At 54.6% G+C, this 22,150-nt stretch overlaps 9 protein-coding genes across 9 annotated transcripts; 5 read left to right on the top strand and 4 right to left on the bottom strand.

Annotated features, from left to right (window-relative positions):
• Positions 1–468: 468 nt before the first annotated feature.
• AYL99_05555 (hypothetical protein) lies at positions 469–1,859 on the top strand (the record flags this gene model as incomplete). The annotated part of the gene is made up of 3 exons (XM_018837067.1): positions 469–1,431; positions 1,499–1,607; positions 1,729–1,859. The coding sequence occupies 3 exons, from the start codon at positions 469–471 to the stop codon at positions 1,857–1,859; spliced, it is 1,203 nt and encodes a 400-aa protein (XP_018693920.1).
• Positions 1,860–2,240: 381 nt separating this feature from the next.
• On the bottom strand, positions 2,241–3,647 carry AYL99_05556 (3-carboxy-cis,cis-muconate cycloisomerase; the record flags this gene model as incomplete). The annotated part of the gene is made up of 1 exon (XM_018837068.1): positions 2,241–3,647. The coding sequence occupies one exon, from the start codon at positions 3,645–3,647 to the stop codon at positions 2,241–2,243; it is 1,407 nt and encodes a 468-aa protein (XP_018693921.1).
• A 632-nt stretch (positions 3,648–4,279) lies between these two features.
• AYL99_05557 (hypothetical protein) lies at positions 4,280–5,107 on the top strand (the record flags this gene model as incomplete). Its single annotated transcript, XM_018837069.1, has 1 exon — positions 4,280–5,107. The coding sequence occupies one exon, from the start codon at positions 4,280–4,282 to the stop codon at positions 5,105–5,107; it is 828 nt and encodes a 275-aa protein (XP_018693922.1).
• A 302-nt stretch (positions 5,108–5,409) lies between these two features.
• Positions 5,410–6,582, bottom strand: AYL99_05558 (hypothetical protein; the record flags this gene model as incomplete). Its single annotated transcript, XM_018837070.1, has 1 exon — positions 5,410–6,582. One exon carries the CDS (start codon positions 6,580–6,582, stop codon positions 5,410–5,412), a length of 1,173 nt encoding a protein of 390 aa, XP_018693923.1.
• Positions 6,583–8,238: 1,656 nt separating this feature from the next.
• AYL99_05559 (hypothetical protein) lies at positions 8,239–9,876 on the top strand (the record flags this gene model as incomplete). Its single annotated transcript, XM_018837071.1, has 1 exon — positions 8,239–9,876. The coding sequence occupies one exon, from the start codon at positions 8,239–8,241 to the stop codon at positions 9,874–9,876; it is 1,638 nt and encodes a 545-aa protein (XP_018693924.1).
• A 3,028-nt stretch (positions 9,877–12,904) lies between these two features.
• Positions 12,905–15,038, top strand: AYL99_05560 (hypothetical protein; the record flags this gene model as incomplete). Its single annotated transcript, XM_018837072.1, has 3 exons — positions 12,905–13,113; positions 13,173–14,472; positions 14,544–15,038. 3 exons carry the CDS (start codon positions 12,905–12,907, stop codon positions 15,036–15,038), a joined length of 2,004 nt encoding a protein of 667 aa, XP_018693925.1.
• A 636-nt stretch (positions 15,039–15,674) lies between these two features.
• On the bottom strand, positions 15,675–17,223 carry AYL99_05561 (hypothetical protein; the record flags this gene model as incomplete). Its single annotated transcript, XM_018837073.1, has 3 exons — positions 15,675–15,918; positions 15,985–17,095; positions 17,145–17,223. The coding sequence occupies 3 exons, from the start codon at positions 17,221–17,223 to the stop codon at positions 15,675–15,677; spliced, it is 1,434 nt and encodes a 477-aa protein (XP_018693926.1).
• Positions 17,224–18,119: 896 nt separating this feature from the next.
• On the top strand, positions 18,120–19,607 carry AYL99_05562 (hypothetical protein; the record flags this gene model as incomplete). Its single annotated transcript, XM_018837074.1, has 1 exon — positions 18,120–19,607. One exon carries the CDS (start codon positions 18,120–18,122, stop codon positions 19,605–19,607), a length of 1,488 nt encoding a protein of 495 aa, XP_018693927.1.
• A 381-nt stretch (positions 19,608–19,988) lies between these two features.
• AYL99_05563 (hypothetical protein) lies at positions 19,989–21,615 on the bottom strand (the record flags this gene model as incomplete). Its single annotated transcript, XM_018837075.1, has 3 exons — positions 19,989–20,283; positions 20,348–21,492; positions 21,547–21,615. The coding sequence occupies 3 exons, from the start codon at positions 21,613–21,615 to the stop codon at positions 19,989–19,991; spliced, it is 1,509 nt and encodes a 502-aa protein (XP_018693928.1).
• Positions 21,616–22,150: the final 535 nt, after the last annotated feature.

The following is a 22,150-nucleotide window of genomic DNA, read 5'->3' on the forward strand; positions in this document are numbered from 1 at the left end:
CGTATGGCATCAATTGACGCATGAAGGATGGAGCAATCATGGTCAGACCTTGTTCTCACTCCTCGCTTAGATTTCGTTTCGGCAGAAACAGATTTTTTGCTAGAACCGATGGTGAAAGGTTCCAGACGTCTGAGGCACGCCGGTGCTGAGCTGAGGGAGTCTATGCGAGAAACATCTGGGCAGGCCAACCCGAAGCCTTGGGGTATATATGCGGCAGCTTCCTTTCTTTCTCAGTGTTACGTCTCTCCAGTCTGTTGATCCAGCTCGATCGTGACCATTCGTTCTCGACATCACACACTCTTTTTCTCTACTTCCTTCAAATTCAATTCGAAATCGTTCCTGGAGAACTGATCAGGTCTGAGGCCTACCTTGTATTGCTACACCAGATTCAACCAACTTGTTCAACGACCCCCTCACGCTCTTTACGAGACTTACGACAGCATAAACGCAAACCGACAGTCACCAAAAATGAAACCAGTCATTTGTCTTTCCATTTTCCTCGCTGCCGGGCTTGATGTCGCGATTGCCCGCCCAGCAAACCTGCATATGAAGCGAACTCATGACTTTGGCGTGGAGAAGCGGTCTGCGGTCTGGAACACGAAGCTTGGCCGACGGGAGGTCCCGCAAGAACACTCGCACGAGAAATTCCTCACGACCGTCAACCAATTCCTGAAGATGGACAATCCGGACAACATTGTGGACGCGGTGTTTGGGCTCCTTGGCAACGCTGCCGCCGCCGCGGGACAGGGTTCTATCTCCAACACGGATTGTCTTCAGCAAGCTACCGCCGACCGAGCCTTCACCAATGCCAAAGCTGCCGGCGATGTTGAGGGTATGACCGCTGCTTTGATCTACCGAGGTCTTGAACGTAATACCCAAGCCGTTGGACAGGCATCGGTGCCTTGCACTGCGATTCAAGCTGTGAATCCGGAAATCGCGGCCATTTCCCAGCACCAAGACCCAGCCTCTAACAACGCCGGTGCCGTCAACAAAGACATCGTTTTGGCACTTGCTGTTCAGATTGCCAACATCGGGGGCAATCCCCTCGACGCCCTGCAGTCCGGCACTTTTGCCCCTGGTCAGATCGGTGACCCGACTGCGAAGGGGAACAGTTGTGACGATCAAAACGACCCTGTCGGCTGTATCTTCACCCAGAATCTGCTGGTTGAGGACGCCACGGAAGATGAGGTCAATGCTGCTGTCGCTGCCTCGGCCACTGCCTCTGCTACGGCTGCTGCAACAGAATGCACCGCACCCCCTACTGCAGCAGACAATACCACATCGGCCTCCTCGACAGTGGCTTCTGTCGCTGCCACGACGACGTCCTCTGCGGCGGCCGCGACTTCGACGATGGCCACTGCCAGTAGTAGCGGGACGACAACGAACGCGTTCAACCTAGATTTGGGATCCTGCCCCGACCCCACCATCATCGTAAGTCAATTTCCGTCAACACAACCCCCCAGTAGACTAGCAGCACATGCTAACAGGAAATTCGCAGTTCGCAAACGGTTTGGACGGGCGCAACGAGCCAGCCTTTGAACCTCACGACCTGACGGCCTTCCCTCATGGCTCCGCGCTGAACATCAAGGTCATTACGGACTTCATCTGTACGTCATTTTCTCTCGTCTTCGCACTTACTTACCCAGTTCTTCCTTCTGGAGGCGTTGGTGTTCGTGCAAGGCGCCTCGATGAGTCGAGCTCCCATTGCTAACACAGAAGCTCGTGCAGGCCAGCAACTCGGTCCCAGGTGCAAGGGATCACAACAAGCCCAAGACGTGTGCAACCAGGCTGCCGCCGCCGCTCAGGGACAAACGGGCCAGGCGGCGGCTGATGCCTTCAATAACGCGATTGGTTTCTAGTTTTGCTGCTCCCCATGCGTGGCTAATACACCAGCAGAGCATGTACAGGTGTGACTGCGGAACAAGAAATGTCTTTCTGGATAAAGGATCTCATCTTCAAAATCCCGGTGTGGCCAGGGGAGGAGTGAAGCGTGGTAACGATGACAGAATCGACAGGGTTTTTCTGTTGTGCATTGCCAGGTATACAATATATACATCTGCATCACTTAAAGAGCGGTATTTTACGCTTGTCTTTGACACTGTCCCGCCGACTAATCGTGAACTTTCCAGTTCGTGGTTCCTCCCGCCCATCCAAACAAACGCCGTGAACAGGATCACCTCAGTTGAGACATTACACCATTTTGCTGTGCCAGCTGTGCCCGCCAGCTGACCGCTAGAGGATCAAACCAGACTGCGCTTTCTCTGCTGAAGGGGCTCGTCAGCCAATTTGAGGACCCTCTCGACCATGGCCTCGCTGTATCCGAGATAGTTGGCCGGATCGCACAACTGGCCCAACTCCTGCCGGGTCATCTTCTTGCTGATCTCGTCATGTTCGCACAGCAGGTCGAGCAACTCGCGATCCTCGAGCTGCGCCTTGCGGCACAGGTCGTAGACGACGTCGTGGGCGTACTGGCGGCCCAGCGTCCTGCCCAGGCCCATCATGACAGCCTCGCTGACGATGGCGCCCTTGGAAAGGGCGAGGTTCTTCTTCATCGCGTCCTCGTGCACCTCGAGCCCCGCGATCAGCTCCGCCGTATGCTTGAGTGTGGCGTGCGTCAAGGTCGAGAGCTGCGGCAGTACGATCCACTCGATCTCCCAGGGTCCCGTGCTACGCTCGTGGTCCTCTACCATGGCTTCGAAGAGGCTCGCGCTCAGCTGCCGCACCGTCGCCGACATGGCGGTGATGTACGCGCAGGAGATGGGGTTCCGCTTCTGCGGCATCGTGCTGCTCGAGCCCCGGTGCGGGACGTACGGTTCCGACGCCTCGCCCACCTCCGTCTGCATCATGAGTTTGACGTCCAGGGCGAATTTGGCGCACGTGCTGGTGAGCATGGCGCACAGCGAGCCGAAGTCGGCGATGCGGTCGCGTTCCGTGTGCCACGCGATGTCGGGGACCTGGAGGTTCAGGTCCTTCGCCAGTTCGCGTTGGCATTCGAGGCCAAGCAAGGGCAGATCCGGCGTCGGAGGCAGTGTCGCCAACGTCCCTGCGGCCCCCGAAAACTCCAGCACCGTCACCTGCCCCTCGACATCCTTGAGCCGGTCGCGGTGTCGAAGGAAGGTCGCGAGCAGCCTGGCCAACTTGAACCCAAAGGACACGGGGACGGCCTGCTGCAAGTTCGACCGTGCGGCCATCGGAGTCGATTTATGCTCGTCGGCCAGGTGGCGAAGCGACGAAATGATCTCACCGAGCGACTTCTCGAAGAGGCTCAGCGTGTCCCACAGCTGGATCACGGTCGCCGTGTCCGTAACGTCCTGCGTGGTCGCTCCCCAGTGGGCCCACTCCCCGAGGCCCGGCTCGACCTCGTTGACATGCTTGACCAATTGCTTGACCAGGCCCAGCACCGGGTACCCGATCAGCTCGGTCTGCTGGCGGAGATGGTCAAAATCCACATTCCGTATATCCAGGCAGAACTTGATGATCTCGTCGGCGGCCCTTTGCGGGATGATACCCAGTCGCGCCTGTGCCTTGGCCAGAGCGCCCTCGAAGGCGAGATAGCACTGGGTACGCGTCTTGTCGGACCAGATCGCGGCAGACTCCCGGGTGGAGAAGATGTTGCCGAAGATGAGGGAGTCTTGGACGGAGGTCATTGTGAAATGAAGTGTTGTACGAGGGTACTTACTGCCCTGTCGAAGCCAATGAATGCTATGGTCACCACTCTCGAGGTTGATTTCCACTGAAGGGTGGCCTTAGGTGATAAATTTCTGTCAATGTGAGATTACTTTACCTTGGACTGCTGAGGTCCTTGCATAATGATGTCGTTTGAGCAGCGACACGGCCAATGATGGCTGTTCGGAAAGAGGGCAAGCCTAAGCGGTGCGTGGGGAAGTGGAAGTTGGAGGCGAAGAGGCTAGTGACGCCAAGACTGGAAAGTTGGGGTAAGACTTCGGAATCGGAGAAACGATGTTCCTATTACCGAGCAACTTCGGCATACCGCTCTCCTCTAAAAACATCGAGCTCCATCTTCCCAGCTCAAGACTCCATCACAGTCCCCATCGTATGACGTGGAAGGTTCCATCCATTCTTGCCCGGTTGTCAAAAGCCTTCGATGAGACAACTTGCCCTCATTGTTCCCAAAATTATACCAGGCTCACGACTCCTGCTCACCCAGCCACGGCTACTCAAGCACTCTCTCTCATCGACGGCCAACTTCAGCCGTTGTAGAAAGCTCAGTCCCGGTTCAATCCTTCTGCGGCCCCTCGTCTACAAGCATTGCCTCAACATGGCCAGCTCGACACGCTCTTCCAAACGCCAGAAGACCGGCGCCGATGCCACAGCTGAGACGGGCGACTCGATGCCCTACAAATTGATTTACTGGCCCGGCATTCCAGGCCGAGGTGAGCACATCCGCCTCGCCTTTGAAGCCACGGGCACTCCCTACGTCGACGTGACCAACAAAACCGATGCCGGGGTCGGTGCAGTCATGAGCCAGATCAGCGAGAAGAATGTCGGCGATGACCATAATCCACCGCCCTTGGCTCCGCCGATTCTGCAGCACGGTGACAATATTCTTCTCTCCCAGACACCCAATATCCTCGCCTATTTGGGTCCCAAGCTCGGGTTGGTGCCCAATGTCGCCGAGGATAGCGTGGGAGTGTACCACGTCAATGCGCTCGCATTGACGGCACTAGACGGCCTCTCCAATGAACCACATGATGTCCACCACCCCATCGCCAGTGGAGCCTACTATGAAGAACAGAAGGAGGAGGCGCTCAAGAAGGCCGCCGACTACCGATCTGTCCGTCTGCCCAAGTTCTTGGGATACTTTGAGCGAGTCCTCTCGGGGCCGGCCTCGGGCGGCGGTGAATGGTTGTACGGTGGAAAATTGACCTATGCCGACTTGGTCCTCTTTCAGACGATGGACGGAGTGACGCATGCCTTCCCCAAGTGTATGGGTAAGTTGAAGAGCAGCGGGAAGTATGACAAGGTCTTCGCTCTCTACGAGAGGGTCAAGGCGTTGGACAAGATCAAGAGCTACCTGGAGAGTGACAGAAGACAGAAGTACGGCATGGGAATTTACAGGCATTATCCCGAGCTGGACGAAGATTAAAAAATGGATGAGACTTTCCAGGGCGGAGGGCACGACTACCAGGGAAATCTCGACTTTACGAGTAAACGGCACAAAAAAGACAAATTTCAATTTCCTGCTTGGATCGAAAATATACTACAGTTATTTATCTCTCCTCATGTCCACAGTTTCTGTGGACAATAGATCACACAACGATGCTGTCAAAATGATATCTTGGAGACGTGCTACACGTCTCTGAGAGAGGTAAGAAGCAGCATTTCGATAGTCAAAGGGCATTTCGTTGCTTTCCCTATCTGTGGTTCCCTGCTTCGCCACCCTCCCATCTATGAAACGTGGATGTTGACCCTGGGCGGCCACTGCCCGTCTCTCCACCGGTCGAGCTGCGCATTGATCTTGTCCGCGTCCAAGCCCTCGATGACCTGGAAGGGCGTGGGCTTCAGCACGCCGTGGTCAATCAGCTGCGTCAACGCCTTGTAGAACTGGGCCGCGGTCTCGCGGAACAGGACCGGCCGACACACGAACTTCTTGAAGTTGTAGCCCTGCTGCTTGGGCCCGATCTTGGCCTCGTCGACTGTGTTTGGGCGTGCGGCGGCCAGCGGCACGATGGTGCCCTTCTTCGCGTTGGACAGCATGCGGATGCCTGGTGTGTGGTCGGCGCGGTTGTTGCAGTCAATCACGTAGAGCAGGTCGTCACCGACGATGTTGCGAACTTGACGCTGGATGTCTTCGTCCGGGATACTACGGTCGATGACATGCGTGGCGCCCAGAGATTTGAGAACCGATTCGCCGTGTTTACCCGCGACGGTGACGACGGTGCCCATCCCAACCCATTTGGACAGCTGGATCGCGAACCGCCCGCACGCAGAACTCCCGCCGATAATGACTATGCTGGTGCGGTGGTAGTCGAAGTCCGTCTTCGCTCCATCGAGTGGCGACGGGATGTCCAGACCGAGGGGCGAAAACAGGGCCACGTACGACGTCAACGGGTTCAGGATGATCGTGTCAGCCTGGTCCGGGCTGACCGCGCTGGGCAGATGGGCGATAAAGTCGGCGTCGAGGACGGCATATTCCTGCGACCCCTTCGTGTCAGACACCGACGGGTCTCCCTGGCCCATGACCCGGTCCCCGATCTTGAAGTTGTCGTTGTCGACGTTTTGGCCGAGTTGGATGATTTCCCCGACGATGTCGATGGCGAGCACCCCCGGCAGATTGTCCTTGCCCACAAAGTACCCGATCTCACGCACGAGCACGTCGTGCGGATTTACTGCGTGGGGAGGAACAAACGAGTTAGCCAGAGGATCCGTTACGTTCTTCTGTTCAACAACACCAATAAGACGACTTCTCAGATTGGGGTTCACATAGCAATACAAGTACTCACGTCCAGCGATGGAGACTTTGACCAGAACTTCGCCCGGGCCTGGCTTTGGGACGGGCCGTTCAATCAGCCTGATGGGCTGTGCCAGCTCGACCACGGCAATTGCTTTTTGGACAGACATTCTTTATAAGTGTCGACGTTATTTCTGGTTTTCTTCCCTTCTGACTAAGTAAAGCTATAAAAAAATAATGCTGAGACTTACACATCGAGCAGGTCACAGAGGAGGAGCGTTTATGTATATCGACCTCAATGCTGCAACCCGCGCCGTTCGTTGCACGCAGTGGCTTACTCACGCTGCATACACACGCCTGCATGCCATGCACATCGAGGCAGATTTGGAAGCAAATGTCGTGCTTTCGTCGTGGAAGGGATGACATTGGTGGCTTTGTTCGCTCCTAGGGGGCTCTAGATCGCGCACACATGGAGTCCTTTCGACACAACAACTCCTGCCCCAGGGGAGGGTAGCCGACAGAACAGTCCGGTAGACTTTCAGCACAACAGCGCGTATATACATATGTGCATAATCATCACACTCACCCTCCTTCGATAGCGAGTCCTACACTGTGGAATGTCTGGGGATGAATGGTGATATGCCCAAAAGAGCGTGCAGGGGATTAAAGCAGCGAACATAGGCCGATTGCACGACAGCCTTTTGTCATCCATCCATCCATCGAAAGTCTTACACTCTCTCCACGAACCGGCCATATCATTTGTGTAAGCCGACGCGTATCGTCATATGCGTCATGACAAAGCACACAACCCCAAGGGAATCAAGACGGTAGGTATAAAAAAAGGGTTGTTTGATCACTATTCACTGGTCATTAAAGTTAACCTCAAAAGCAGGGACTTGTAATCAAACTCCGGATCTATCTCCTTGAACGAATTCGATACGGGGCCCCCCCCACTCCCTCCCGGGGAACGTCGATTCAGGCTCATTATGATTAGTATAGCTTTTCATATAGGGTGGCTCTTTTGAGCGGCAACAACACATGTACATGCACAATGAAGCAAGGACTCCCTCCCTCGGACACAACGATAACCAAAAAGGACGGCCAGATGGGCACACCAGGACCCAGACACAAAAAAAGAGAGAAAAACAAAGGTTGCAGAAATGTGACTGGTCCCTACGAGGTTCGAACTCGCGACCTTAATTACCCACAGTTAGCCATTATATGAACTTCAGGGAGTAAGTGGTAAATGAAGAAATGCTCACCTTGGCGTTATTAGCACCACGATCTAACCAGCTGATCTAAGGGACCAAATGGTTCAGAATCAACTCTGATTGGTCAGAAATTTTGATCTGTACAATATATATATAGGACATAAATTGAGCCGTGGAAGGTGATGGAGATGCACGCGGGGTTCTAGCTATCGTCATCTACTGGCAACCCCGCGTGAAGAACCAGAGAGGAAAGAGAGTGCAAGGTGAGTGCAGCCACCCCCTCATCACAAAATGGGACGTTGAAATAAACTACTCCCATCATTATGAATGGTGTCCGCGACTCTTCCTTCCAATGTCATCTTAAGTCACTCTAGCGGACTGCACAAGCCTCAAGACACTGATTTGGCTTGTCATAATCAATGCCGAGCTCGACATCTCTATCAGAAAACTCAGCAACAATAGCATCACAACCACGTAGTAGGACCATTCTGGGCGGTTGTACAATTTCAGCGTCTCGGGCACGCTGAACATATCCATCCTTGTACCTCCGTATTCTTTGAACCGACGTTTCTTGCTGTCACCCTCACAGCAGAACGGTTGTAGTCGAGCCCTCAGATGACGCGACGAAAGAAAGCCGGCCCGAAGCAGCCGAATCCCAAGCAACCTGCCTCCAAGCAACCTGTTCCTATCCAACCTGTTCCCAAACAATCTACTCCCAAGCAAGCTGATCCCAAACAAACTACTCCCAAGCAAGCTGTTCCCAAACAACCTACTCCCAAGCAAGCTGTTCCCAAGCTACCTACTCCCAAGTTACCTACTCCCAAGCTACCTCCTCCCAAGTTACCTACTCCCAAGCTACCTCCTCCCAAGCTACCTGCTTCTAAGCAACCTGCTTCTAAGCAACCTGCTTCTAAGCAACCTGTCCCCAAGAAACCTGTCCCCAAGCAACCTGTCCCCAAGCAACCTGTCCCCAAGCAACCTGCTCTCAGTGATCCCAAACAACCTGCCCCCAAACAACCTGCCCCCAAACAACCTGCTCCCAACCAGCCGGCTTCTAAACGACAGGCTCCAGGACTAACGTCTAAAACCCTGCCTCAAACGAAACCCGATACCAGCAGGGTCCAGACTTTCGATCCGCTGGACTACATGACTGCAGAAGAGTTGCTCGCCATCGACACGCAACTTGCTCTGGCGCTGCAGGGAGTGGACGTCGTGCTGTTCTGGACTGGTGTACGCTGGGCGTATGTGCAGAAATGGGCCAGGATATTGAAACTGAAGACTTTAACAGATGCCATGGGGCCGCTTATGGATGCAGCAAATCCCAATAGCCCCAAGGCACTAATGAAGAAAAAGGCATATTCCAAGTATGTGAAGGGTGCATCCGGTCGACTTGCACAGTACGCGTGCCAGCATTGCCGAGTCGTTGTCCTGACCAACCCTCCGCCCGACATTTACAGTAGAAGAGAGAACAACACGTACCAGCATCTTGAAGAGCCGATTCTCAAAGGCCTTCGCGGTGGTTGTCCCGTTCGTAGAATAGATTATCTCCATCCAACGGTCGATGGTGCAGCGCATATCACTTATCAAACTTGGCCAGAGAACAAAACCCAAGACTGGGCTGCAAAATTCGGGAAAAGGTTGGTCAAGAGTTGGAAAAAGCTCAACTGGAGCTACAAGAGTCTCGTAACTACATCTGAGCTCGACTTGAAGCCTCTACGGACGCAGGTACTGCCCATTGTTTCGGCCTCGCACGTCCAGCCAGCACAACCCTCCGATCGGCAAGACCAGGAGACTGTAAACCATTTCTCTAACTCCCAAAAGCATACCGGAGCTGAAGATGAGGATATAACGCCACTTCAACAAGACATTGACCTCATCGAGGAGGACCGTCCTTATGAGGGGCTTGACAGTCGAGGTCATGAAAGTCAAGGTCGACTCCCCGAATCAAGGAGTGACAGCCGCCTCGTCGGCACGCAAGCCCAGAGCCGAGAGGAACAAGAGATTGAGTCTCATGGAGGGCTGTTCAAGGAAGTCAACTGCTCGCCAGCGCCTGTCCATATGATCAAAAGATGTAGAACGCCGAATCCACCGGTTACGGTGCCGGTAATTAACATCGACAATATCATGATTGGAGCAGAAGTCACTGTCGATATCAATGAGAAGAGACTGAATAGGGACTTTTTGTACCTGACGATGAAAGGAGTCTCCGGCCTCCAAGATTGGTGGAAGTTGAGATGGATTGACCACGGTTGACTCGATGGACGGGAATAATGTTGCTGGATACTCCCCGATCCGACTCGCATAGTCGTGGCCTCGGGAGGAAAACTGCAAACGCACTCACTTCATCAGATCAGCATGTCTTGCACATCTTGTTGGCCCCCCATCCACCCCCTACGCATCCCCGCCCGGTCCACTCTCGCCCCTAGCGATGGCCAAAAGAATTCCGCGACAGGGGGAAAGCGAGTGCATAATATAGTATAAAGCCGGCATCTCACACCACCAGGAGAGAAGGCACTAGCCCTCACGAGCGGTTGAGATAGACTCTGGCGAGCTAAGGGTTAGCTTAGGGCGGCATCATCCTCGTCCCAAAGAAGGGTTAAATACCACTGACCTCTTCCTCGCCCTCTTTTTCTCCCTTTTGTTCTTGAGACCCGAGAGTCTACGTTCACGTTGTCCAACAGCTTGGCAACGCAGATTATAGCGTTGAAACCCGACTTTCTGAAGACTCGAGCCTAGCGGCAATCGAGTTAAGGATGGTCGCAATAACTTTGCCAAGAGCTGAAATCATCGTGAGGTGCGACGAGGCCGAACCTCAAACCCTTATATTTCACATGCCATATGGAAACAACGTCCTCAACTCTCCCAAAGTGTGGCCGTGAAATTTGGATACGGGGTAACCGAGCATGAGGCACACAGTCAGGAGAAGGCCTACCAAATCCTAGATCACAACATTGTTCGAGTGCCAGAGGTTTACGATTTCTTCGAAGATGGGCACGGTCGTGGTTACCTCCTCATGGAATTTATGGCGGGCCAAGTGCAAGAACCCATCACCGACGCCTCGCAGCTGGATACCTTGTCCCGGGTCCTCGATCATTTAGCTACGCAAAGCGCGCTCAGTCTCCCGGGTTATTAGGTGGTGGACCATCCCGTCCCCTCCTCTTTGGTGAATCAGACCCTCCTACATTTGAGACTATCGAACAGATCGAGCGATGGTTCAGTATTCGACACCTCGTCCCGGAGCAACCGTCTCGTTTCAAGATTCGGAACTGGTGCTGTGTCACCTCGACTTGTTTCCGTGAAATATATTATGGCTCCCGGATCAGCCACCTTGTGTACTGGACTGGGCGGCGGCGGGCTTCTACCCGAGAATATTCGAAGCCTGCTCGCAACTTATCCGAAAAAGTCTGGAGAAAGGCGGTCTGGTTGTCGACATTCCCATACCCGAAGACGAGACGGAACGAGTATCATTGATTTTGAGGGCTTGGCAAAATGCTCAACGTTTCCATTTGTAAGTGTCCTTTGCTTTCATCGGGAACTCGCTCACTCTTCTTCAGTACAAGAGCTGAAGGACGAAAGGTCGAGGTGGATGTATCTAGATTGCTGGCTGAATATCCTGGAACCCGTCCAGGCACTCCTCGTTCTCCGTGTGTGTACAATCCTTCTTCTCTACTTCCGCCCACCTAAGTGGGTAAGGACTACTCGCTGCGACTTCCGGAGTTTTGGAAAGTGCCCGGGACCACGGGCACGGGGTACGAGAATTGGTGGTATGATATTGATCGAGAAGATCAGGCCATAAGGTTTGTGCAGTGTTCGCAAGCTAGCCTTCCGTGCACCAGTCGCTCCAAACAGTGTACCTAGGCAGGAAACCTCAAGACCAGTTGATATTACGTACACCCACCACCGACACCCAGAACCTCCTCCTGACATGTCATACAAATGACAATGTTTGCGGCAGAGAAGATTGGCAATGTCGCACACTCGAACCGTTCCTCGAACGTGGAAATCCCAATGTCTGGTTGCGGAGGTCGAGAAAAGGCCAGGAATCTGAATCATCGAGGGCGGAACTCTGTAAAAAGCAGCGACAACAAAAAGTTCAGCTGGTCTTCGGATTGGACAGTCGCTCATGGGCCCGTGCTGGCGCCGCAGAGGTTGTCGGCGGCGCATTCTCCTGCAACTCGGTCCCTCTTTCAGCCGTTGCCCGCCAGTTGAACGTTGTGTTCCGCACGTTCACCAGCTGTGTACCATGCAGCCTTTCGAGTGGGGTTCTACAGTACCTTACGACCCAATCGCAGGAGGGTCTTGCCTAATACACTCTGCTAATTGAGCCTCAAATGCCCCCAACATTCCCCAAGTATCCTTCCTACGACCTGTGTTCCGCTTCGGACTCTCGTCGTTTCTGAAAGATATAGAGAAAGAACGGTCCTCAAGATGGCCATTGGGGGGAGCAAACGCACGAGAAGCAAAGCTCGAAGGCTGACTGCTGACCGCAAGAGACATTTAACTCTTTGCCAGACCAAGCTTGACAAACACGTAAAAAATTGTTCAGATACTGGGTAGGTTTGATTTGCGCGCGTCGAAGCTCGTTGAGGCCGCTCACAGGATCCTTTAGACCGAACCACAACCTGACCGAGACACGAGAGTCTATGCTGAAGTTTTGAGAGACGTGGTACGCCTGACAACATGTGCGATCACAATGTTTGTTGCTGCAACGTGATTCCACCTTTTTGACGGTTCTAGGAAGAGACTTTTAGGAGTAGATTATGATTAAGGAGAGAATGGAAGACTAGAGTCAGCGCCGCTTTTAAACACTTCGCGAGGGTGCATCCGAATGGCCAATGATAGAGGCCACAGACTTCTCCACTAAGGAGCACAGGGCGGCGTCACCATCGTCCCAAGGGGGGTGCTCCTCTTGGCGACAGGCTACTCAACGTCGACTGTCACCAGGCACTCTCCCTCATCCATGGTTACACCAAGGCCCGTGACTTTCTAACAAGCCCCTAATTGTTCCACAAGAGCTGGAGAGAGAGTGTGTGCTCTGTGGCTACCCATCCATCTGGCACAACACCGGGATCCATCCCGCCGGGACCTCTCTACGTGCGGAAAACTCTCCAGATCCACGAAACAATGAACACCTTACGAGGATGGAGTGTCATGGTCAAAACTTTCCGCAGTTTGCAAAGAAGGATCTAGGCTCACAGCATCTTCGTTCTTTGAGTGCCTGCGCCAGTACCTCACACCTTTCAGACGACCATCGGCCCTAGTGCAATATCGCTCTGCAATCATGGCCTACCCCCAAGAGACGTTCACGCGGACAATTCTCTCTGAAGGGTCTCTCATAGCTCGACGCCGTAACGCTGTGGCTTCCAAGACTCTCTTTTACCAACTTAAAATATTGAAAGAGACGGGCAGATACGATGCATTCCGACTGCGTCCGCATCCCTCATACGACGATCCTCCTGTGGTATGGCCGATACCAAATCATATCCTTTGGTAATTTCGTCTCGTCCAACTCCGATGAGCCAGGAAACTGACCTTGAGAATGTATGCAGGGAGTCTGATGTTGCCAAATGGATCGAAGGAGCATGCTATCTTCTCCGTGATTGGAAGGATCCCGCGGTTGACTCGGCCGTGCAGGAGCTAGTGGACATGATTAGGGGTTCTATACTTGAGGATGGGGGCCTCAACGTACATAATACGATGGTCGCGCTTGGACAGCGTTTCACCAATCTACGTGATCTTCACGAACTCTACAACGCAGGTCATCTCATCGAGGCGGCCCTGGCTCACAATGACTTCTATCAACACAATGACCTTCTCGACCCAATCCTTAAGTACGTCGAACTTTTGTGTCGCACGTTTGGGCGAGATACTGAAAGGGGTCAAATCCCCGGCTACCCAGGCCATCCTGAGATCGAGCTCGCTCTTCTTCGGCTGTACCATCGAACCCGAGATCCTAAGCACCTCAAGTTGGCAAAGTTCTTTATCACTGAGAGGGGAAACCCAGTCGGCATCTATGGCCGCCACTACTTCCGTTTCGAAGCTCACCAAAGAGGAGAAAACCCACACGCAATCCTGCCATCCTCTGGCGAGCCGGACGCTCTCTGGTACTATCAAGCCCATAAGCCGCTTGTGGAGCAGCAGACGATCGAAGGCCATGCTGTGCGCGCCATATACCTCCTCGCCGCAGCGGCCGACTTGGTCCGCCTAGACCCGACCTCGAACGCTGGCTTAAAAGATGCCGTATACCGACTGTGGGACAACATGGTCGAATGCAAGATGTATGTAACCGGAGGAATTGGGGCCGTAAAGCAATGGAAGGGCTTTGGTCCGAACTACTTCCTCCCACAAGGCACTGACGAAGGTGGCTGCCACGCTGAGACGTGCGCCGCCATTGGCGTCATGATGCTCGCTGAACGAATCTTACAATATGATCTCGACCGGCGATTCAGCGATATTATGGAATTGTCGCTCTACAACGCCGTATTGACGTCCATGTCGCACGACGGCACCAAGTTCACGGACGTTAACCAGCTGGCGTCCAGCGACCAAGATCCTTCAAAACGTGATGCATGGACTGCGAGCGCCTGCTGCCCTGCCAACCTTCTGCGGCTTCTCGGCCAAATCGGTGGCTACGTGTACACGCAAACAGAAGAGTACCCACATCAGGTCAATGTCCACCTGTACGTCCCAAGCGCATACGAGTTCACATCTGGTAATAAGCCTGCAACTCTCTATCAAACGACCACTTGGCCGTGGGAAGGGAAGGTGGTCTTCGGGCTTTCAACGATATCGCCACTTGTCACCGTGAGTCTGGCACTGAGGATCCCGGGTTGGGCAACGAATTGGCAGGTATGTAACCACTATGATATTCTCCCTGAAAACAACAACCGTGGAGCCCAGTGTCTAAAGAGCCCTGTTAGTTGGACCCAAGCCCGCCATCCAACGACCTACAGAACGGCTACCTCATTCTGTCGGCTGAGTGGCTATCTGACAACCGGTCCTTTTCTCTCAGTATTGATATCTCGCCTCGCCTTGTCACTCCACACCCGCTTACCAACCAAGATACTATAGCCGTGGTCCGTGGTCCAGTGGTCTATTGCGTGGAGGATGTCGATAACCCTTGGGTTGAAGACCACTTTAAGACCACGTTGCTCGACAAGGAGAGTTATTTCGCCGAGAAGCTCGTGGATGATGAGACCACAGGAGAATACTACGTTGCACTCAGCACCAAGGGGGCTCGCATGCTCAAGACAGAGGGCATACGTGCCTACCCCTCCGTTCCCTTTGACGAGGCGGCGAAACTCGACTCAAGTAACATTCGCGAGTTGAATTTTGTGCCGTATTTCTTCAAAGCCAACCGCGGCGGTCGGGGCCAAGCAAGAGTCGGATTGAGAAGATGGCACGACGATCTGTGAGTTCCGGCACGAGTCACAGATTCGATCACGAGGTGTGTCCTCTCCGTGGAAGGGTAATCGAAGTCACGACATGAAGCGGGGAACCTCTTAGAAGTCCCTAGCATGCTCTGCTCCTGCGACAGCCCGTAGGAGCAGACATGAGGATCTCGGTATTCGTATGGGTATGCTATTTTACACCGACAGCCGAAAAGATTGCCATGCTTGGAATGGAAACGATGCGGTTGGATTTCCGTCGTTGTCTGAATGTACCTATCCTAAAGGTAACGAGGTCCTTGTAACCAATCGACTTCTCACCCCAATCTCCCAGGTCACGCCTGGGATACCGTCGATCACTGAAAGTTCTTCGCTGATACGAAACCATTCGCCGTCCAAACCAGGACCTGGGAGGGAGAGTCGAACTGGTTCGGATACCTGGTAAAGTCTCAAGATCCCGCGTCAAGCACAGTGCAGATGGGAGACGACCATGCCACTTATTGGAGTTGGTGGTAGAGACCATGGCAGAGACACAGGCTGGTAAGGTTCAGCCTCAGCTCCGAAGTCTTGGACCGATTGAGAGCCGGAGGACAATGGCAGTCCTTGAAATCGACAAGCATCGCAGCCCACCTGCCAGACTATTGCCATCCCGTTGCGTGCCTTTCATACCTCCTTCTCAACACGTGTCTCGATAGGCTCGTTGGCAGACGCGCTTTCGGAACGCGAGAATCCCTGATCTCCTTCGGCTGTGGATGCAATGGCATCGTTGCCAAAGTGTCTCACCACCAACCACGCCGGAAGCAACGCTGCTGCCCATAGCCCGAAGTTGAAATACACTCCGCCTACTTCGGCAAAGATCTTGACTGAATTCAACCCGTAACTGACAGCTTGCCAGGCGGATTCCGTCCTACGTTCGTCAGTTTTGTTGTCGGGACAAGCGAAGGGAGTGCCGGAGGCGGTGAATATCTCTTACCCACGAAGCAACGCCGCATACCGAATGATCTCGACAGGCGTTGTGGCCAACTGTGCCATCATGAAATAGCAGAACAAGTAGTTAATCTGGAAGCCTGTGGTCAAGAACAAGAAAGGAACAAATGCGTGGCCAAAGCCACTGCTAGTCCAGTCGTACGAGGGCCTCGTGTGTCGGAATTTGGTCACGAGGACTGTGGCCCAAATCCACCATCCGCCTTGCAGCACAACAATGACGAAGAAAGCAGTTCGAGACCGAAGCTTCAGCGACAGCTTAGTCCGATCGAGGTAATGACCAAGAACATTGCCACATGTCACAGCAATAATACCCGACAAGAACGAGCCCAGTGCGCGGGCCCGGACGCTGAACCACAGTGAGAGATATGTGAAGAAAACAGCCTCCGCGTACACAGCCTGACCAATAAAAGGAACCAGCAGCAGGTATCTCTTGGTGAAGAACGTCCGTGTCGTGGCCTTGAGCTCGCGCCAGGGATGCTCGAGGATTTCCAACTCGACCTTGAGGCCGTCGGTGCGCTCGACTTTGCGAGGCCGGTTCAGCAGCGCCGCCACGAAGGGGCCCGTCGCCTGCAGCGCGATGAAGACCAAGTACACCGTATAGCTGACCTTGCCCGCCTCGTTTCGGTCCACATTAATGCCAAGGTTGATTGCGCCTCCCAGGATCTGTCCACCAAGGCGGTAAGTGAGCCAGTACCCCAGGACCTTTCCGCGGTTGTATGGCTCAGGGTACGCCATCGCAATAGCGGCCTCGGCAGCCCAGAATACGCCAGCCGAAATACCGCAGAGTGCAGCTCCGAACAGCACCAACCACTCTGTGCCGAAGCGGTTGTTGGTATAGAGCCCGGCGGCATAAGGGGCGTAGCCCAGAGTGCCGAACATGAGAGCGCCTCTGATGCCAATGTACTTTGTGAGGACTGGAGAGCAGAGACACGACACCACCATGAGGCAAAAAGTCAGAGCATTTGCCGCGTTGACGAGGTACGGTTTCTCCTCCCCACCAGCTCCGAGGGAGTTCATCGCTCCCCATATACCCGGTGCCGCGAAATTGCAGAGACCAAGTATCGTGGCGTTGTAAAAGGTTGAGCGGTACCAGCGAACTGTGAGTTGTCAGGCATTATCGCTCTTGTGCTAGATGAAAGGACTGACCTGGATGCTTCTGAACAGAAGATTCCCTGACATCTTGGAGCTCGGGATGTTTTGTCGTGACTGATGCTGAGCGAGACATGGTTCATCAATCGTATCAACGAAAAGTGAAAACGAGTCGGCTAAGGCCAGGCTCCGTATTGCTGGCTGGAGAAGAATTGCGACAGCTCAATTTGGCGGGAAGAAAGCAGATCACTTAAGATACGCCGGCAGCAAATGTGTTGCAACGGATTCAATGGACAAGCCTGAGGCTCCGGCCCCTTTCTCCCATGGTCCCGACCGTACGGTGACCTTTTTTATTTCATTTTTTTTCATCCCCCCTCTCTCCGACGGATATCATCTTGGACTGAACCACCAAGGTTCTATGGACGTGACGGAGTTCCTCAAAGACGTCAGACACGCGAAGAGCACGCCATGGAACCAGGGGCAAACGAAAGAGGCACATGTTTCCCACAGCTATAACGAGGATCTGGTGTGCAGATCCATCCCAAGGGCATAGGACAGACGATCCAGGTTACCGTACCAGGAGTGCTAGCAGCCCCCCACCCCGGTGGAAGTGTATGGTCCGCGAATGGTCGATAAGCATCCGAAGGGTAGCATTTTCTCTTGCCGTTGGGAGAACATTCCATCGAGGTCGTCAGACAAGGAGATTTTGCGCTCTCCTAGCAGAAAGTGGAGCCGCAGCCATGGCGAGCACGCAACTTCGTGATATATGGAGCGGATTGCACCATTCACTAACCACTTCTAGTCACAATCTTCCTTCGGCCCTTGGCCCTGGGAAAAAGTCAGACAGAACCTGATGGGCGAATGCACGGACATCAACAAGAGTTGAGGGAGGAAAAAAACTGGTTGTCACTGTTCAAAACTAGCGTTGCTCTGTACATCGGTGTGCAGGGGCTGCGAGTCCTAGGGCAACACGTGAATACTTTGACATCTGCGAGATCAAGCACCTGATATCTAGTGTACGACGTCAACACCATGTCGTCAACCAACGGCACGCCGGAAGTGAACTTGGGGGTGTCTCAGCCCGTCAAGAAGCAATTCATCCTGAACGCCTTTGTCGAGACGTGCTCAGGTCACCAGTCACCGGGGCTGTGGAAGCACCCCGCGGACAAGTCGCACGAATTCAACAAGCTGTCGCACTGGACCGACCTCGCTCAGCTCCTCGAGCGCGGCAAGATCCACGGCATCTTCATCGCTGATGTGCTAGGCGGCTACGATGTGTACCGTCAGTCGCTCGATCCGGCCATCCGCTCGGGCGCGCAGTGGCCAGTGCACGAGCCTCTGGCGTCGATCCCGGCCATGGCAGCCGTGACCAAGTCGATCGGCTTCGGAGTGACAGTGTCGACGACCTACGAGCAGCCGTACCACCTCGCCCGGCGGCTGTCGACGCTGGACCACCTGACCGACGGGCGGCTGGGCTGGAACATCGTGACATCGTACCTGGACTCGGCGGCGCGGAGCATGGGAATGACCGCCCAGCCGCAGCACGACGACCGCTACGCCATGGCCGAGGAGTACATCCAGGTCATGTACAAGCTGTTTGAGTCGTCGTGGCGCGACGACGCCGTTAAACTCGACCGCAAGACCGGCGTGTACACAGACCCAGCGCTGGTTCGCCAGATCAACCATCAGGGCAAGTTCTACACCGTACCCGGGCCACACATCTGCTCGCCGTCGCCACAGCGCACGCCGCTGCTCCTGCAGGCCGGCACGAGCTCCAAGGGCAAGGAGTTCGCGGCGCAGCACGCCGAGGCCATCTTCGTGTCAGCGCACGCACCGGAGGCGTGTAAGGCGAGCATCGCGGACGTCCGACGACTGGCGCGAGACAAGTTCGGACGGGACCCGGGCAGCATCAAGGTGCTCGCGCTGGTGACGCCGATCCTGGGCCGGACCGAGGAGGAGGCGCGGGCCAAGTACGCCGACTACGCGCAGTACGCGGACCTGGAGGGCGCGCTGGCGCTGTTCGGCGGGTGGACGGGCATCGACCTGGCGCGGTACGGCGAGGACGAGGAGCTGCGGTACGTGGAGAGCAACGCGGTGCGGGCGACGGTCGAGAGCTACGCGCGCTTCAGCCCCGGCGTGGCGGCGGCGGCGGCAGGAGGCAAGTGGACGCGACAGACAATCGCCGAGCACGTCAGCATCGGCGGCAACGGGCCCGTGCTGGTGGGCACGCCCGCGCAGGTGGCCGACGGGCTGCAGACTTGGGTCGACGTGGCCGACGTCGACGGTTTCAACATCGCCTACGCCGTCTTCCCGGCCAGCTTCGAGGACGTGGTCGAGCTGCTGGTGCCCGAGCTGCGCGCCCGCGGCCTGTTCTGGGACGACTACGCCGTGCCGACCGGCACGTACCGGGAGAATTTCTACGCGACGCCGGGCCAGAAGGGGCCGCGGGACGAGCATGTCGCGAGTCGGTATCGGTGGAGGGAAGGGGTGGCGGCGGAAGAGCACGAGATTCCGAATTAGACTCGACTCGACTCGACCCGATAAAGGGGGCCTCTTTTTGTTTCGACAGGTTAGGAAAGCGCCGTTCGAGGCATTCTTGCACGAGAGCCAGGAGGGGTTCTTATTTCTTCATAGAGGAGGAGGAAGTCGGTTCGTTGACCACAAACTAGTCTACCGAATGCGACTCAAAAGTCCAGTTTTAGAAAATACAATCATCGCCATGACTAGGAAGGACCGGCAAAATATCCAATTCCGCCCGTCACTCTCCTACGCCCTGTAAAGGTTCCATAAGCCAGGAAAACAACACCCTCAAGAGGCAAAGGATCCCACATCCTATAGCACGCCTCGATCACAGGACACGTTGACCGGTGACCAGTATGCATGATAGACATTGGTCGCGGTTCACTGACCAACGACACCGACTGACATCGTCCCCTCTACCTGACGCGCGTGGACGTACAGCAAGAACGGCACGGGCGTGAACAGGCAAGAGAGTGCCGCGAAGACGGTCAGGGCGTGATGCACGCCGAGGTTTTCAAACATGGGGATCGACAGGACGACCACGGTCCCGGCGACCACATAGCGGACGAACGTGTTCGAGACGAGGGCTGATGCTGCGACGCTGGTGAACCGTTGCATGATGTACGCGTAGGTCGAGACGAACAGGCACAGCATGCTAAAGCCAAAGAAGGCAGCACTGGAAGAAAAGGGAGAAGGTCAGCATGATAATTCTCAAATAAGACAAGGGAATGCAATCGAACCTGATCATGGGTGACCAGTATGATACGGAGCGACGGGATGACCAGGCCATCCAAAAGACTGATATCGGCAAGAGCGGTCCTCCGATCATGGCCCACCACAGCATCGCTTCCGGTCCGGCGTGGTCTTTTCCTCGTGACACGGCAGCATGCCTGTGCTCTCGAGCGACCAGTGTGCCAAAGAGAGGGGTGGCCAGCGCGCAGACGATGAGCCCGGTGGAGATGCTCAGGAACATGAGGTGCGTGCTGCCCTGGTGGAACCCGTATGTCTGTCCGAAGATGTACTGGGCGCTGGAGAAGAAGCAGAACGCCACGCTGTAGACCAGTGTCAGGTAGGCCGTGAATATGGCGATGACGGGTTCTGTGAAGAGTATGATGCAGGGGCGTAGTAAGGCAGAGGTTAGCCTAGGCCGCCGGGGGAGATTTGCTGGTGCTTGAACGTCGCTGGCGCCGTTGCGTGCTTGAAGTGCTTGTGCCTTCCCACGAAGAATCTCCTTTGCGTCAGTCTCGGGCAAAAAAAAGACCATGAGAGCCAGAACTCCGCACGAGATGAGGAATGTTATCCATTCAACCCATCTCCAATCCATCCCGGCTTGTCCAACGTACCCGCCGACAACAGGTGCCAACATCGGACCCAGGAACGCGATGCATGCAAAGAATGGGAATATCTGGCCCCGAACAACATGATCAAAGATGTCACCCAGAGTACCACCTGCGGCTGTGAACGGAGTCGAGCCACAGGTGCCCGCAAGGAAACGAAAGACTAGCTTTGCTCCAATGTTCGGGGCAAGTGCAGCACCCAGGATCCAGCAGCAGTACAACGTAAAGGTTATCAGATAGACCGGATTGCGCCCTCGTTCCTCGGACAGGGGTCCAGAAAAAGTGGCACCAAATCCGAAGCCGACCAGGTAGAGCGTCGTGGCCAAGGACTCGGTCACTTCGCTGACGCCAAAGTGCCTCGAAGCTTGTGGAAGGACCGCCGAGTCGATGGACGATCCGAAGCCCACGATAAATGCGATGAGCGATATGATCATCGTAACGCCAGCCTTCTTCTGGGTAGGCCAATTCTGCGGATTCGCCAGGTCGTCCTCGCCGTCAAATGTCATCACTGTACGCTTCTGCGGTGCACCTATCACGCCGACGCCAGCCTGGGAAGGCAATTGGTTACCGGATTGAGACGCAAACAAGAGTTGTTGACATACCTCTTCTTGGTCTTTTTCAGCATCATCTCCTGCTGCATGAGACTGGGAATTGCGCTGGAAACGCTTCATTTGCAGACAGGATGGCATACCACCACCAGTGCCTAGTGTCTCCCGAATTGACCCACGGATGCGATATAGTGCCTGATAAAACCTGACGATCAATGGTACGCTCTCTGCCTGCGAGCCTCGTGGGCTACTTCGATAATGTAGTCATCACAATGGATTTGAGTCAATGAATAAGAAAAACTACCTTACGCAAGATATGTCTCTTGCATAACACCTGCTTTGAGTCTGTTGATAGTCGCAGCTATTCATCAACGTCTCGAGTTATACAAACAAAGGAAAGAAAGGTAGGAACGACAAGTTACCTGATCAGGGAAACAGCCAATTGGGAAAGAGCGAGATGGCAAGATCAATAATAGAGCCGAACGGCGGATTGTCCGATCTCTTGTGCATTGTCTGTGTGTCAGCATTTCATTTTCGATTATACACGGCTTGCGCGCTCGCAAGGGACATAGTAATCCCGAAGCACGGGCTGGTTGGGTCGTGGTATTATGTTTTTGGTGCTTGATGCTTGCCGGCGTAAAGCTTCATTAGCAAAGAG

The sequence above is a fragment of the Fonsecaea erecta genome (genome assembly GCF_001651985.1).
Source record: "Fonsecaea erecta strain CBS 125763 chromosome Unknown Scaff4, whole genome shotgun sequence".
Lineage (NCBI taxonomy): Eukaryota > Fungi > Ascomycota > Eurotiomycetes > Chaetothyriales > Herpotrichiellaceae > Fonsecaea > Fonsecaea erecta.